This window comes from Oncorhynchus mykiss, chromosome 28, assembly GCF_013265735.2.
Source record: "Oncorhynchus mykiss isolate Arlee chromosome 28, USDA_OmykA_1.1, whole genome shotgun sequence".
NCBI lineage: Eukaryota > Metazoa > Chordata > Actinopteri > Salmoniformes > Salmonidae > Oncorhynchus > Oncorhynchus mykiss.
In genome coordinates, this window is record NC_048592.1 from 6,012,891 (window position 1) to 6,031,233 (window position 18,343).

Genomic DNA, 18,343 nt, shown 5'->3' on the forward strand with positions numbered 1-18,343 from the left:
CTTATAATACCCTCCGATGAACCATCAAACAGGCAAAGCGTCAATACAGGACTAAGATTGAATCGTACTACACTGGCTCTGCTCGTCGGATGTGGCAGGGCTTGCAAACCATTACAGACTACAAAGGGAAGGACAGCCGAGAGCTGCCCAGGGACACAAGCCTACCGGACAAGCTAAATTACTGTGATTGCTTCGAGGCAAATAACACTGAAACATGCATGAGAGCACCAGCTGTTCCCGGAAGACTGCGTGTTCACGCTCTCCCCAGCCAATGTGACTAAGACCCTTAAACAAGTCAACATCCGGGATGCTGGCTTTCTAGGCAGAGTTCCTATTTCCAGTGTCTGTGTTCTTTTGCCCATCTTAATCTTATTTTTATTGGCCAGTCTGAGATATGGCTTTTTCTTTGCAACTATGCCTAGAAGGCCAGCATCCTGGAGTTGCCTCTTCGCTGTTGACGTTGAGACTGGTGTTTTGCGGGTACTATTTAATGAAGCTGCCAGTTGAGGACTTGTAAGGTGTCTGTTCCTCAAACTAGACACTCTAATGTACTTTGTCCTCTTAATCAGTTGTGCACCTGGGCCTCCAACTCTTTCTATTCTGGTTAGAGCCAGTTTGGCTGTTTTGTGAAGGGAGTAGTACACAGCATTGTACGATATCTCCAGTTTCTTGGCAATTTCTCGCATGGAATAGCCTTCATTTCTGAGAACAAGAACAGAATAACGAGTTTCAGAAGAAAGTGCTTGTTTCTGGCCATTTTGAGCCTGTAATCGAACCCACAATTGCTGATGCTCCAGATACTCAACTAGTCTAAAGAAGGGCAGTTTTATTGCTTATTTAATGAGAACAAAAGTTTTCAGCTGTGCTAACATAATTGCAAAAGGGTTTTCTAATGATCAATTAGCCTTTTAAAATGATAACCTTAAACGGATTTAACACAACGTGCCATTGGAACACAGGAGTGATGGTTGCTGATAATGGGCCTCTGTATGCCAATGTAGATATTCCATAAAAACATTGGTATTTTCCAGCTGCAGTAGTCATTTACAACATTAACCATGTCTACACTGTATTTCTGATCAATTTGATGTTATTTTAATAGACAAAAATGTGCTTTTCTTTCAAAAACAAGGACATTTTCAAGTGACCCCAAACTTTTGAACGGTAGTATATGTGAGAATTCTATTCAATGACTAGAGCTGGGCGTTCAACACCATAGTGCCCTCAAAGCTCATCAATAAACTAAGGACCATGGGACTAAACACCTCCCTCTGCAACTGGATCCTGGACTTCTTGACGGGCCACCCCCAGGTGGTAAGGGTAGGTAACAACACATCCACCACGCTGATCCTCAACACAGGAGCCCCTCAGGGGTGCGTGCTCAGTCATCTCCTGTACTCCCTGTTCACTCTGTGATCACGGCCAGGCACGACTCCAACACCATCATTAAGTTTGCCGATAACCCAACAGTGGTAGGCCTGATCACCGACAACAATGAGACAGCCTATAGGGAGGAAGTCAGAGGCCGTGGCCATGTGGTGCAAGGACAACAACCTCTCCCTCAACGTGATAAAGACAAAGGAGACGATTGTGGACTACAGGAAAAAGAGGACCGAGCACACCCCACCCCATTCTCATCGACGGGGCTACAGTGGAGCTGGCTGAGAGCTTCAAGTTCCTTGGTGTCCACATCACTAACAAACTAACATGGTCCAAGTAGACCAAGACCGTCTTGAAGAGGGCTCAACAAAACCTATTCCCCCTCAGGAGATTGCAAAGATTTGTTATGGATACTCAGATCCTGAAAAGGTTCTAAACCTGCACCATCGAGAGCATCCTGACTGGTTGCATCACTGCCTGGTATGGCAACTGCTTGGCCTCCAACCGCAAGGCACTAGAGTGTAGTGAGAACGGTCCAGTACATCACTGGGGCCAAGCTTCCTGTCATCCAGGACCTCTATACCAGGCGGTGTCAGAGGAAGGCCTTAAAAATAGTCAAAGACTCCAGCCACCCTAGTCATAAACTCTTCTCTCTGCTACCGCATGGCAAGCCGTACCCGAGCGCCAAGTCTAGGTCCAAGAGGCTTCTAAACAGCTTCTACCCCCACGCTATGAGACTCCTGAACTAATAGAATGGCTACCCAAACTATTTTCATTGCCCTGCCCGATTTTATACCATGAGTAACCTCATCTAACGCTGTAGCGGTACCCCCCTGTATATAGTCTTGCTATTTTTATTTTACTGCTGCTGTTTAATTACTTGTTACTTTTATTTCATATTCTTATCCGTATTTTTTTAAACTGCATTGTTGGTTAGGGGCTCGTAAGCAAGCATTTCACTGTAAGGTGTACACCTCTTCTATTTGGCGTATGTGACTAACATTTGATTTGATTTACATGTAAAATTGTATGTTCCTTTTGATGGCATAGAAGGTCCTTCTTGGCTTGTCTCTCGGCTCATTCACAGCTTTGTGGAAGTTACCTGTGGCGCTGATGTTTAGGCCGAGGCATGTAAAGTTTTTTTGTGTGCTCTTGGGCAACGGTTTCAAGATGGAATTTGTATTTGTGGTCCTGGCAACTGGACCTTTTTTGGAACACCATTATTTTTGTTTTACTAAGATTTACTGTCAGGGCCCAGGTCTGACAGAGTCTGTGCAGAAGATCTAGGTGCTGCTGTTGTTCCTCCTTGGTTGGTGACAGAAGCACCAGATCATCAGCAAACAGTAGACATTCGACTTCAGATCCTAGTAGGGTGAGGCCGGTTGCTGCAAACGGTTCTAGTGCCCTCTGCAATTTGTTGATATATATGTTGAAGAGGGTGGGGCTTAAGCTGCATCCCTGTCTCACCCCACGGCCCTGTGGAAAGAAATGTTTGTGTTTTTTGAAAATTTTAACCACACACTTGTTGTTTGTGTACATGGATTTATAATGTTGTATGTTTTTCCCCTAACATCACTTTCCATCAATTTGTATAGCAGACCCTCGTGCCAAATTGAGTCAAAAGCTTTCTTGAGATCAACAAAGCATGAAAAAACTTTGCCTTTGTTTTGGTTTGTTTGTCAATTAGGGTGTGCAGTGGGAATACATGGTCTGTCGTACGGTAATTTGGTAAAAATACAATTTTCCATTTGCTTAGTACAATGTTTTCACTGAGGAATTTAACTATTCTGCTGTTAATGATATTGCAGAGGATTTTCCCAAGGTTGCTGTTGACGTATATCCCACGGTAGTTATTGGGGTTAAATTTGTCTCCACTTTTGTGGATTGAGGTGATCAGTCCTTGGTTCCAAATATTGGGGAAGGTGCCAGAGCTAAGGATGATGTTAAAGAGTTTAAGAATAGCCTATTGGAATTTGTGATCTGCATATTTTATCATTTCATTGAGGATACCATCAACACCAAATGCCTTTTTGGGGTTGGAGGGTTTGTATTTTGTCCAGTAGTTCATTCGATGTAATTGGAGAATCCAGTCAAGCTCATTACCATAACGCAACGTTTCCTATTCATGAAAATCGCAAATGAAATGAAATAAATATATTGAAACACAAGCTTAGCCTTTTAACACTGTCATCTCAGATTTTCAAAATATGCTTTAACCAAAGCTACACAAGCATTTGTGTAAGAGTATTGATAGCCTAGCATAGCATTAAGCCTAGCATTCAGCAGGCAACATTTTCACAAAAACAAGAAAAGCATTCAAATAAAATAATTTACCTTTGAAGAACTTCGGATGTTTTCAATGACGAGACTGTTAGATAGCAAATGTTCATTTTTTTTTCCCAAAAATATTATTTGTGTAAGAGAAATAGCTCCGTTTTGTTCATCACGTTTGGCTAAGAAAAAAAAACGAAAATGCAGTCAACACAACGCCAAACTTTTTTCCAAATTAGCTCCATAATATCGACAGAAACATGGCAAACGTTGTTTAGAATCAATCCTCAAGGTGTTTTTCACAATTCTATTCGCTGAAAAATCATTCCTGGCAGTCGGTTTCTCATCAAAGGCAAACGGAAAAATACTGCAGCTGGAGATTACGCAATAATTGCGACGGAGGACACCAAGCGACCACCTGGTAGATGTAGTCTCTTATGGTCAATCTTCCAATGATATGCCTACAAATACGTCACAATGCTGCAGACACCTTGGGGAAAACGTAAGCTGACTCCTAGGTCCTCCACAGCCATATAAGGAGTCATTGAAATGAGGTGGTTTCAAAAAATGCGTCACTTCCTGATTGATTTTTTTTATCTGGGTTTCACCTGTAACATCAGTTCTGTGGCACTCACAGACAATATCTTTGCAGTTTTGGAAACGTCAGTGTTTTCTTTCCAAAGCTGTCAATTATATGCATAGTCGAGCATCTTTTCGTGACAAAATATATTGTTTAAAACGGGAACGTTTTTAATCCAAAAATTAAAAGAGCGCCCCCTATATCGAATTAGTTGACTGACTTGATTAAATAAAATAAATTGTTTTGTGATTCACAATAGTGAAGGCGTAGGCTCAGATTTTCTAGGTCTCAATTTTTTGGGTTGGATAGGTTTCTCAATTTCTTTCTTAGATTTTTGCATTCTTCATCAAACCATTTGTCATTGTTGTTAATTTTCTTCTGATTTTTGTTTGAAATGTTTTGATTTGATAGGGAAGCTGAAAGATCAAATATAATGTTTAGGTTTTTTACTGTCATGTTTACACCTTCCCTATTTGAGTGAAACGTTTTGTCCAGAAAGTTGTGTAGAAGGGATTGAATTTGTTGCCTAATTGTTTTTTGTTAGGTTTTCACACTACTTTCTTTCCATCTATCATTTCTTAATATTATTCAGTTCCTTTGGCTTTGATGCCTCATGACTGAATATTTATCTGTTCTAGTAGACTGTGATTTTGCTGTGATCTGATAGGGGTGTCAGTGGGTTGACAGTGAACGCTCTGAGAGACTCTGGGTTGAGGTCAGTGATAATGTAGTCTACAGTACTACTGCCAAGAGATGAGCTATAGGTGTACCTACCATAGGAGTCCCCTCCAAAGCCTACCATTGACTATGTACATACCCAGCGTACAACAGAGCTGCAGGAGTTGTGATCCGTTTTTTTTGTTATGTTGTCGTAGTTGTCTAGGGGGACATATGGGGGAGGGAATGCTGTCACCTCCAGGCAGGTGTTTGTCCCCCTGTGTGCTGAGGGTGTCAGGTTCTTGTCCAGTTCTGGCATTTAGGTCGCCACAGACTAGTACATGTCCCTGGGCCTGGAAGTGGTTGATCTCCCCCTCCAGGATGGAGAAGCTGTCTTCATTAAAGGGGATTCTAGTGGGGGGATATAGGTAGCACACAGGAGGACGTTTTTCTCTGTTTCCTTTTGAATTTCCTTTTGAATTTCTAGCCAAATGTAAAATGTTCCTGTTTTGATTAATTGAATAGAGTGAGTTAGGTCTGCTCTGTACCATATTAGCATAACCCCTGAGTCCCTTCCCGGGTCCACACCTGGTAGTTTAGTGGATGGGACTACCAGCTCTCTGTAATCTAGAGGGTAACCAGTGGGTCCATATCCTATAATCCATGTTTCTCGTAGGATGACAAAGTCTGTATTTCTGATTTCTTTGATGTCCAGGTTCCTGCCCTTTAGGCCAAAGGCAGATGACCTCAGACCTTGGATATTCCAGGATGAGATAGTGAAGGCTTTGTGTTCCATAAAGTGTCTAATGTTGTCAGCCGTGTGGTTTGGCCTCAGACCAGTAAGTGTGAGCAGAGCCTGCTGAGCATCAGGTACATGCCATTGGCTTGGTCTAGTGTAAGAGTGGGGGTTGGGCCTGTTAGCCTGTTCACTGCCTGGGTGTATGTGTGACTTTCATCTTGAGGCCCTGTTTGCAGGAGTGGGGGGCATGGGGTGGGCAGGAGGGGCATAGGTCTGAATCGCGGGGGCCTAAATGGGTTGTGGGCATGGTTGACTTGGGGGGGGTGTTGATTGGTTGGGGTGGATTGGTGTGGACTTGTCTGGTGGTGCTGTGGTCTGGATGTAAGTCCTCTCAAATTGGGTCCTGCCGGAAGAGTGTCTCAATGGTCTGGGCGTGGTGTCTATTGATCTGTTGCTCCAGTGTGAGGTGCTGGGGCTGCGGTTGAGGGCGATGTCCTTTAGGGTCCGGGAGAAGGTGGGCACTGCTGCCTTGTATAGGTGGACCTGGTCGTAAAAGGCTAATCAAGTCCAGGGTGGAGCCGTGGGCCAGGTAAACATTTGATTTTGAGGCACAGTCATGGTAAATACTTGCATTTACACGCTGTACGGTGGGGAAAGTAGAAGAAGCTTTTTTAATCACTCCCTTGAGTGCTGTGGCCACCCTTTCCTGCTGTGCTCTCAGGTCGTGTGTGCCTGTGTGAATTATTATGTGGCTAGGTGAACCTAGTTGGTCCTCAGAGAGAAGGTCTAGGGCGCGCTGGATGTTTGGCCACCAGAGTTTAGACACTGTGTTTGGGGAAAAGTTTATTTTCTTGTATATATTTCAATTTGAGTCCATACGGTGTACAATCTGTGGCTTGTGTATGTCCTCAGTGGGTGTAGGGGGGGTTGTCAGGAGGGCTATCAGGGTGGCTGACGGGGGTGCTCAGAGGGTGTTCGATCCCCTGGGCTTGGGGTTCTCCATTTGTCTGTTCTGCTGTGATGTGGAGGATATGGTCAAGGTCTGGAGTGGAGTGTTCTGCGCTCTCTCTCATTCTCCCCTCTCTCTCACTCTCTCCCTGCCATTGGCAGTTAGTTCCCTCAAATGAAACCCAGTGATATGTTGTCAGCAGACAGAATGTAGAAGTAGACACGGTGTACTGATCTTGGTTGGTGATGTTTATCGATCGCTAGACAAAACATTATGAACACCTAGCATCAACGTAGCTTGGTCACGAAAATCAGAAAAGCAATCAAATTAATCGTTTACCTTTGATGACCTTTGGATGTTTTCACTCACGAGACTCCCAGTTACACAATAAATGTTCCTTTTGTTCCATAAAGATTATTTTTATATCCAAAATACCTCTGTTTGTTTGGCACGTTATGTTCATAAATCCACAGGAAAGAGTGGTCACGACAACGCAGACAAAATCCAAACAGTATCTGAAAATGTCCACAGAAACATGTCAAACGTTTTTTTATAATCAATCCCCAGGTTGTTTTTAAAATATATTATCAATAAAATATCAACCGCAACTGTCTTTTTCAGTAGGAAAGGGAAAGGCAATGGCTGCCCAAACTCTATTGCGCCAAGCAAAACGCTGCAGCCATAAATGACGATGTTATCTTTCTCGCTCATTTTTCAAAATAAAAGCCTGAAACTATGTCTAAAGACTTTTGACACTTTGAGGAAGCGATAGGAAAAGTAATCTGGTTGATATCCCTTTAAATGGAGCAAAGACAGGCTATGGAACATGGAGTTTTCAAAATAGAAGCCACTTCCTGGTTTGATTTTCCTCAGGGTTTCGCCTACAATATCAGTTCTGTTATACTCACAGACAATATTTTGACTGTTTTGGAAACTTTAGAGTGTTTTCTATCCTTATCTGTCAATTATATGCATATTCTAGCATCTGGTCCTGAGAAATATTCTGTTTACTTTGGGAATGTTATTTTTCCAAACATAAAAATAGTGCCCCCTAGCTTCTTAATAAATCCATGCCTTTTGCGGCCAGTGCCCGTTGTGCCTTTGGGCTGAATATAATCATTCACCCTTCTCCCCGACTGCGTGCCAAAGCACCTCTCACTCACATCGCTCTCAGTCATGTGATTGGGTCTTTCTTACATGTCTGTCGGGGACGCAACTGCATGCTTCCTTATCCAATTCAGAGGTGCATATTGAAGATATTGGAAGAACTGTCCACATTTACTTTTTCAGCCAACAAGATGAGTAGGCCTAACGAACAGCAAAAGCATTAAGGATATGTCAATCTACTATCCCCCATAGTACAAAAGCTGACTCTTTGCGAGAAATAAATATTCCTAAACATAGTCTGGGACAGTTGTGGGATGCGATAGATCCCAAATGAATACAACCACTACCATGGAAAAACCTGTTTGAAGCAATGAGCCTGACACAACAGATGAGAATGTTTTGCTTAACATTTTGATAAACTATTAGGCTATTTCTTCACATTATACGCTCAGCAATGTGAACACTGTAGTAAGCATGTATGTTCCATTAGCAGGACAACACCATTCTCGAAAGTGACCACAACTGGGATTATGCAGGTAATGATTTTATTATAAAGGTGCATTTTTATGTTGAAAATTATCTTCCCCAAACTTGAAACTCAAGCGCTGCGTGTGTATACAAGTTAGGCTTTACACCCCTTTTTAAAGCAGATTAATGTGCTTCATTAGTTATTTGGTCACTTTACTTGTGATACTAACCTTATCAAAACATATAGGCCTATGGGCTACGTGAGGTGATTTGAAAAAGTCACAAATAAAGCACGCACAGTTTGCAATTCACAAGAGATAATATATAAATCACAAGTGATAGGCTCTCTCACCTATCACACTTATTGATTTTATCTTGTCTTTACATACAGTGCCTTTGGAAGTATTTAGACCCCTTGATTTTTTTCCACATTTGTTACGCCTTATTCTAAAATGGATTTGTTTTTCCCTCTCATCAATATACACACAATATCCCATAAAGACGAAGCAAAAAGTTATTTTACATCTTTTTATATCACATTTACATAAGTATTCAGACCCTTTACTCAGTACTTTGTTGAAGCACCTTTGTCAGTGATTACAGCATTGAGTCATCTTGGGTATGACGCGTCAAGCTTGGCACACCTGTATTTGGGGAGTTTCTTCCATTCTTCTCTCCAGATCCTCTCAAGCTCTGTCAGGTTGGATGGGGAGCGTTGCTGCACAGCTATTTTCAGGTCTCTCCAGAGATGTTAGATCGGATTCAAGTCCGGGCTCTGTCTGGGCCACTCAAGGACATTTAGAAACTTGTCCAGAAGCCACTCCTGCATTGTCTTAACTGTGTGCTTAGGGTCATTGTCCTGTTGGAAGGTGAACCTTAGCCCCAGTCTGAGGTCCTGAGTGCTCTGGAGCAGGTTTTTAACAAGGATCTCTCTGTACTTTGCTCCATTCATCTTTTCCTCGATCCTGACCAGACCCTGACGCTGAAAAACACCACCACAGCATGGGATGGTGCCAGGTTTCCTCCTGATGCGATGCTTGGCATTCAGGCCAAAAAGTTCAATCTTGGTTTCATCAGACCAGAGAATCTTGTTTCTCATGGTCGGAGAGTCTTTAGGTGCCTTTTAGCAAACTCCAAGTGGGCTGTCATGTGCCATTTACTGAGGAGTGGCTTCCGTCTGGCCACTCTACCATAAAAGCCTGATTGGTGGAGTGCTTCAGAGATGTTTGTCCTTTTGGAAGGTTCTCTCATATCCACACAGGAACTCTGGAGCTCTGTCACAGTGACCATCTGCTTCTCCCCCGATTGCTCAGTTTGGCCGGGCTGGCAGCTCTTGGAAGAGTCTTGGTGGTTCCAAACTTCTTCCATTTAAGAATGATGGAGGCCAATGTGTTCTTGGACCTTCAATGCTGCATAAATTTTTTGGTGCTCTTCCCCCAGATCTGTGCCTTGACACAGTCCTGTCTCGGTGCGCTACAAACAATTCCTTCGACCTAATTTCTTGGGTTTTGCTCTGACATGCACTGTCAACTATAAGACCTTATATAGACAGGTGTGTGCCTTTCCAAATCATGTCCAATAAATTGAATTTACCACAGGTGGACTCCAATTTAGTTGTAGAAACATCTCAAGGATGATCAATGGAAACAGGATGCACCTGAGCTCCATTTTGAGTCTCGTAGCAAAGGGTCTGAATACTTATGTTAATAAGGTATTTCTGTATTTGTCATTATGGGGTATTGTTTGTAGATTGCTGAGGACTTTTTATTTTATTTAATCCATTTTAGAATAAGGCTGCAACATAACAAAATGTAGAAAAAGTCATGGTTTGAAAACTTTCCAAAGCCAAACTATGCCCACTATACCTGTATGCCCTTTGAGCCAGGTTGCTGCAGTAGTTTGACGGCGCGTGTATACGTGTTCATCTGTCCCCTCCCATCGTGCCAGGTGAGACTAGACCCTGGCCGGCGAGGCAGTTGGTAGCTTAGCTCCTCTGCAGAAACGGTTTGCTCCAGGGATGCACGGCAGAAGCTGAAGCTGGACGCAGCTGCAGACAGACAGACAGTTTAGTTTATTAGACGTTTGAGAAACATAGATGCACTTCTAATTCTGACGTGAGACCGAGAGCTTGTTGAATAAAATCCCCCAAACCATTCAGTTAAAAACACTCTCAGTTGTATGTGGCCATGTCATAGTAGTCATAAAACATACTGTATATATAATAAGAGATCACTTACGGAAAATAAAATATGGTTTAAAAATATTAAACTCAAATCCAGGATTAATTGAACAAAAACTCTTCAATATCAATGTGACTACTACTACAGTTCTATAACTCTGTAACTTACTGTAACCCTGCCCTTTCTCTCCTGCCCCTCTCTCTCTCCCCAGTCTCTATTTAGTTCTGTGTTTCATAGTGACAGAGAGACAGTGTTTTGAGTTTTGACAATTCTGGACAATTCTGGTGTAAATCTGCTCACAGCTGACAAGCCAGAGACTGTTCTGTAGAGCAGAGGTGATACAGAGTTCAGAGAAACATTAAGGAGAAACAAAAAAAAGGAAGGAAAAGAGACTGAAGAGAGATGTATTTCAGAGAGCAGTGATGTCTTTCCTATCTGCTTCTGCTTTCTCCTCTCTCCCCTCTCTCCCCCATCCTCTGCTTTCCCATCTCTGTCGATTATGTGGTCCCTCTCTCTGCTGTCCTATGTTGTTTGTCTGTGGGGTTGAATATCAGAGATTACAGCAGAGGAGAACAGCAGAAAGAGAGGGTGTGAGAGAGAGAGGGGGTGGGAGGAGGAGAGAACAGGAGAAAGAGAGGGTGAGAGAGAGGGGGTGAGAGGAGGAGACAGAAGGGAGAGAACAGCAGAAAGAGAGGGTGAGAGAGGGGGTGAGAGGAGGAGACAGAAGGGAGAGAACAGCAGAAAGAGAGGGTGAGAGAGAGGGGGTGAGAGGAGGAGACATAAGGGAGAGAACAGCAGAAAGAGAGGGTGAGAGAGAGGGTGTGAGAGGAGGAGACAGAAGGGAGAGAACAGGAGGAGAAGCATTGAGCGGGCCTTCCCAGTAAACTTAGCAGGGGGAGAGAACAGGAGAAAGAGAGGGGGTGAGAGGAGGAGACAGAAGGGAGAGAACAGGAGGAGAAGCATTGAGCGGGCCTTCCCAGTAAACTTAGCAGGGAGAGAGAAGAAGAGGAAGGAGAGTGGAGAGTCCTGTCAGTAAACTGTAAATCGACTGGTTATGGGCGAAGAGAGAGAAAGATGGAGAGAGAAGGAGGAGTAGAGCGATAGATAGTGGGAGGGACGGATAATGATTTGGTGAATAACTGAGGAATGTTGGGAGACTACAGGTTTTAGTGGTTTATTACCAGCACCAACCATATACCCAATCTATTCCAGTCCCTTTGAAAGTGTTCCAGACAAAGTGTCTACAGGTTTTAGTGGTTTATTACCAGCACCAACCATATACCCAATCTATTCCAGTCCCTTTGAAAGTGTTCCAGACAAAGTGCTTTCATCAGCCAGCACCCTTTCACAGTGAACTAAACTGGCCTCTGTTCAATAAAGTGAACCTCCTGGCTAGGGAATGGGATCCACAGTAATATACAGGATATACCCACTACTATACAGGATATACGCAGTACTATACAGGATATACACAGTACTATACAGGATATACACCTCTTCATTAAGGATCCAATGTTTATCTCAATTTCAAGTCATTTAGGGGCAACAATTAAGTACCATAATAGCTTCTTAGCAAATGGCAATTTCTCAAGCAAGAATTTTGCTCGGACTGTCTGGGAGTGGTCTGAGTAGGGAAGGGAAAACAGAACGTGCTATTATTGGCAGAGAGGTTTGGAACTCTTTCTTATTGGTCAATTAACTTATTTATCGCACCAAAATAGGCTGAGATTTCAGGCAGTCTTTTGAACATGTCTTACACTGAAAGGGCATTATCATAATTTTCACAATAATATTCCAACCTCAGTGTGGAAATCTATAAAAAATAAAAAATAAACACATTTTTGACTGCACTGAGCCTTTAAGACCAGCCACACATGATTAACTACTGTCCCCACCTTCATTGACACAACACTATAACTGACATCAGAGCTTATGGTTTCATTTGCAGGTCACTCTCTGCTCACAAGCATTTCGCCACACTCGCATTAACATCTGCTAACCATGTGTATGTGACAAATACATTTGATTTGATTAGAGTGTCTTCTATCCAGAGAAGAAGGTTTGAATGACCTCTGATATTCACTGCAGAGCAGTAAACGACACATCAGACGTGTCATTGGTGAAGGGTGAGAGAGACTCAGTCAAGGGCAAAGCCCAAGGGGATATGTGCAGTCAAATTTAATGATGACACCCTATGAGGACACCCTATACAAATTGATGACACCCTATACTTTCTAGTGCAGTACATTTGACAAAAGCTCAGAATTAGTGCTCTTTATGGGAAATCAGGTGTTTAATTTAGTTTTAAAAAGTTGTCTCCAATGTGTGTTTCCTGGTCTCTTATGACGCAGTCTCAGTTGTATACTTGTGTGTGCCATAGCACTCTCTCTGTACCTTTCCTATGATTCAGCAGGATAGAGTATATATCTCCTTGGCCATCTGTCTGTCTATATTTATATATATTTGATCAGATTGGAGCCAGGCCATCTCCCCCATCTCGACTTCCTCAGTAAGTGATGTTGTATTAAGTGCTACCGTCGTTCTCAATACAATATATTATCACCTAGAGGGGAGAGGGAGGAGAGGAATGAGGGAAGGAGATGGGAGGAGGGGATTAGAGGAGGAGAGGAGAGTGACCACATGAATGGAGGGAGAGGAAGGAGACAATGAAAGAGAAAGGAAGAGACGGTGGAAATACAGAGGAAAGTTAAAGATGCTTCACTTGAATTGCAGTCTTCTATCTAGAGGAGGTTTGAAATACCTCTGATGTTCACTGGAGAGTACTAAACTGCATACAGGGCCTTCTGAAAGTATTCAGAACCCGTTGACTTTTTTCACGTTGTTACGTTACAGCCTTATTCTAAAATGGATTAAAATAAATCTACACACAGTACCACACAATGACAAAACAATTATTTTTTTGAAAATGTTGCAAATTTATTGCAAATAAAGACAGAATAACCTTATTTACGTAAGTATTCAGACCCTTTGCTATGAGACTCGAAATTGAGCTCAGGTGCATCCTGTTTCCATGGATCATCCTTGAGATATTTCTACAACTTGATTGGAATCCACCTGTGGTAAATTAAATAGATTGGACATGATTTGGAAAGGTACACAGCTGTTTATTTAAGGTCCCACAATTGACAGTGCATATCAGAGAAAAAGCCAAGCCATGAGGTTGAAGGAATTGTCCGTAGAGCTCTGAGACAGGATTGTGTCGAGGCACAGATCTGGGGTAGGGTACCAAAAAATATTCTGCAGCATTGAAGGTCCCCAAGAACACAGTGGCCTCCATCATTCTAAAATGTAAGAAGTTTGGAACCACCAAGACTCTTCCTAGAGCTGACCGTCCAGACAAACTGAGCAATTGGGGGAGAAAGGCCTCGGTCAGGGAGGTGACCAAGAAGACGATGGTCACTCTGACAGAGTTCTAGAGTTCCTCTGTGGAGGTGGGCGAACCTTCCATAAGGACAACCATCTCTGCAGCCCTCCGCCAATCAGGCCTTTATGGTAGAGTGGCCAGACGGAAACCACTCCTCAATAAAAGGCACATGACAGCCAGCCTTGCATTTGCCAAAAGGCTCCTAAAACTCCCAGACCATGATAAACACGATTCTCTGGTCTGATGAAACCAAGATTGAGCTCTTTGGCCTGAATGCCAAGCGCCACATCTGGAGGAAACCTGGCACCATCCCTACGGTGAAGAATGGTGGCGGCAGCATCATGCTGTGGGGATGTTTTTCAGTGGCAGGGACTGGTCGATTAGTTAGGATTGAGGGAAAGATGAACAGAGAAGTACAGAGAAACCCCTTAATGAAAACCTTCCCCAGAGCGCTCAGGGCCTCAGACTGGGGCGAAGGTTCACCTTCCAACAGGACAACGACCCTAAGCACACAGCCAAGACAAAGCAGCAATGGTTTCTGGACAAGTCTCTGAATGTCCTTGAGTGGCCCAGCCAAAGCCTGTTCTTGAACCCGATCAAACATCTCTGGAGAGACCTGAAAATAGTGACGCTCCCCATCCAACCTGACAGAGATTGAGAGGATCTGGAGAGAAGAATGGGAGAAACTCCCCAAATACAGATGTGCCTTGTAGCATCATGCCCAAGATGACTTGAGGCTGTAATCGCTACCAAAGATGCTTAAACAAAGCACTGAGTAAATGGTCTGAATACTTATATAAATTGGAAATTTAAGTTTTTTAAGTTGAATGAATTAGCAAAAAAAATGTAGAAAAACCTGCTTTTTGCTTCGTCATTATGTGGTATTGTGTGTAGATTGAGGGGAAAAAACTATTGAATACATTTTTGAATAAGGCTGTAACCTCACAAAATGTGGGAAAAGTCAAGGGTCTGAATACTTTCTGAAGGCACTGTATGTTTCATTGGTGAAAGGTGAGAGAGACTCAGAGTCAAGAGCAAAGCCCAAGGGGAAAAGGGATAGACAAAAACAAACCTTTTACCAGGTCAAACACCTGGACTCTATTGGAGCGCGTCCCCATCTCCACTTAACCATATCACAGCTAAAGCTTTTGAAATCTCCAAGCTATTCCCCTTTTTAAAAGACAATACCATGGAAGGTTGTTCCAATCCAAATCCCACGGTAGAATACCATAGCACTTTTGAACAGTACTAATTTGCTCCAAAAGAGGGCATTCTAATTCTGGGGGCTAAAAGCATCCCCTCCCACATTTTGGCCACATAATCTGAGAGCGTCCGAAACTTCATTCTGCAGTAATTTCACGCTTTCTGTAATACATGAATCATAAAACGCTAAATATAGAGTGGACAGCACAAAATGCATAGCAGATTTGCCTTAGGTCTAACTGTGGTCTAAATGATGTCTCTCAGCAAATGTGTTCATGGAGTAGGACCAGGGTATTTAAGGGGTCTCTCTCTATGGGACCCCTTAAATTAGACCATCTCCCAGAGCGGAGCAGGGGAGGGGAGGCAAGAAGGGAAATCTAGAAATAAAACCCTATCTTTTTTCAAGGCACAATCACTGGCCCTCAATCCTGAACACAGATTGTATATGTGCCCTGTAGCTCTCAGAAACAGGGGAAATAATCGCCCATCTGTACCCCCAGAGTAGAGTAAAGAGAAGTGTTGAAAGGTCAATGTACAAAATGCCAGACTTTGACCTTAGCACTCAGTCTCTCCAGGCACCGTGTCTATGAGGCCGAGGGGGCACAGTGTTAGGAGGAGAGGACTTGCATTCCCAGTGAGAGTGAACGTCCCAGCTGGTGATTTATATAAGCCCATATAGATGTACAATGTGATAGTACAGAGGAAACAGAACTATTGATTATCTCCCACTGTGTCACACATTTACACTTCAGATAACACACGCAGAGATACTTTCTCCTCTCCTTTCCTCCTCTCTCCCTCCCTCCTAAGTTATATCCAGGACTGACTAGCTCCTTCACCTCTGAACATCATAGAACTGCCTCAGGCTGTCTGTTTATCGTCCTCCTGGTATGAAGCTAAAGGGTGATAACAAGGGGTGACTGGAGAGAACTGTCAGGATGGTGACTTACTAAGGATGAAAGGGTGAAGGAATAGTGGGATGACGGTAAACAGATATGTAATGAAGGAGAAATGTGGTGATGAGGGCATAGACAAATGGTTGGAGCAAATGATGAGAATGGAATGGAGCGAATGGAATGGCATCAAACACATGGAAACCATGTATTTAGTGTGGTTGATACCATTCCACCTATTCCGCTACCAGCCGTTACCACGAGTGCGTCCTCTCCAATTAAGGGGCTACCAACCTCCTGTGGTCTTGATATTACGAAGTAAACACTCACATCTCTGAAATAGGTGTAATCACTATAGTCTAAAGACAAACACGCACGCTAAAGAGAAGTACCTTCAGCAATAGCCTGCAGAGTCCTGCAGGGTGATAGCTGGGATGGGGGAATCAGTGAGCTCCTTGGTCTAATCATCAGCTTCAACTAAAAATCACAGGTCTCTAACGAATTTAGTTGATTCTCAATACTTGTTTTAATGTAAACTGGTGGAAGGACTGTAACTTGCATGGACAGCAAAGCTCCATTGTATCCACCCACACACTGGTCTACAAGTGATGTAAGTAGAGTGGACTCCAGTTCATTGTAATGGTCACATGTAGTGTGTAGATCGATACCGTGCTCCCCTGCCGTGACCTCAAACCACAGAGAGATGGATTGACTGTCCTCAAGCTCTAACCACTACCCACTGACTTACTACCTGTGTGTATGTGTATGTTTTTTCCAGGGAAGGTATGCATTGATGAAATAACCATTGTTGGCTATGTATATGCTAATGATCTGTATTGAACTGCACTGTAGATACGTGTACTGTATAAATTCAGCATGCTTGTCCTAGATTAGAGTCCTACCGCTGCCATAGAGCCTAGTGGCAGCCTAGGCAAGAACTCATGCAAATCCTGTTCATATGTAATCATATTTAGACGTTTTTATTTTCAATAGTTACATTTGTGTTGATCAAATCTTGATATCATTCCTGCCCGTAAATAGCTGAAAATCAGTGTTGTCAACAAGCCGGCTAATGCTAGCTAGCCGGTGTCTGTTTTAATTAGAAATACATTACTACTGACTTTGGGTTATTTTTCACCAACGGTGACCAAGAGGAGGCTTATGCATCCAGAACTGGCAGTGGGCCAGCTTTTTCATTGCTTAGGAGGATACTTCTGAAGTAAGGAATAGGCTGTATTCTGTGGGGAGCTCAAACTTCATCACAGTCCCAACACAAAGAATCTGCAGATGGTGGAGACGCCCTGGAGCCGTTTGGTCGCCTACCTTCCTGCCTTTAGACATGCTGACCTGACCACCACCACCGCTGACCATCTCAATAAATTAAATATTATTTGACACATGCTGTCAAGGCTGTAGTTAACTGGTGAAAGGAGTCAGGTGCAGGAGAGATGAGATGCGTGGACAAGGTATTTAATACAAGATAACACCAGTATAAACACAACACTATGGTACTGGAAAAATACCGGTACCACGACAAACAGGCGTATTAACAAAACCCGGCAACAAAATACCCAGCCGTCAGTAACAGCCTGAACCATAAAACACGCCCATAAAAATGAGGGAAACCAGAGGGTTAAATAAGGAACATGTAATGGAGGAATTGAAACCAGGTGTGTAGAAAACAAAGACAAAACAAATGGAAAATGAAAAGTGGATAGGTGATGACTAGAAGGACGGTGGCGTCGACCGCCGAATGCCACTCGAACAAGGAGAGGGACCGACTCCAGGGGAAGTCGTGACACATGCTTTGCAAACAACAGGTGAAATGCTTACTTACAAGCCCTTCCAAACAATGCAGAGAAAAAAAAGATAATTAGAAAAATAATAAAACGAAGAATAAATATACAAAGAGAAAATAAAATAATGGGCAAATATTGCTGACGTTGAGGAGAGGTTGTTGTCCTGGCAACAAACTGCCAGGTCTCTGACCTCCTCCCTGTATGCTCTCATCTTCGTCAGTGATCAGGCCTACCACCATCATCTCGTCTGTAAACTTAACCATGTCTCTGACCTCCTCCCTGTATGCTCTCATCGTCGTCAGTGATCAGGCCTACCACCATCATGTCGTCTGTAAACTTAACCATTTCATGTGTATGATCACACATTTGTGACCATTGCTGAATGGTCCCTGCAGCGTACCATCGCAAATATGTAATTGGAACAGTCGCATCGGATCGCATCTAAACAGTATTGTTGTCTGAAAAGCATCTAAACAATGTTTTGTACTGATGAGAAATAAATATCTCCACAACTTTATTCCTCAATTTCACCTTCTATAGGAATGCAAACTTAATCATCAAAGCATCACACGGAGGACATCACACAGCCAAACTCCTTCCAAAAACCATTCTAAATAACTGGTTGCGCTGACAAAACACAAAACATTAGTTTAGCGACCAAACAGCTAGACTTGTTTACAATCTCTGGTGAGTACAAGGGACTAATGTAATGTTGTTTTGAAAAGAGATGCG

General features: G+C 43.0%; 1 protein-coding gene across 1 annotated transcript in view; it reads right to left on the reverse strand.

Annotated features, from left to right (window-relative positions):
• LOC110508394 (sterile alpha motif domain-containing protein 10) overlaps window positions 1-18,343 on the reverse strand; it is a 103,005-nt gene that overhangs the window by 43,971 nt on the left and 40,691 nt on the right. The window contains exon 2 of the mRNA XM_021588899.2: window positions 10,017-10,198. Within this exon, the coding sequence (XP_021444574.2) occupies window positions 10,017-10,198 (182 nt within the window). The remainder of the gene's footprint in view (window positions 1-10,016; window positions 10,199-18,343) is intronic.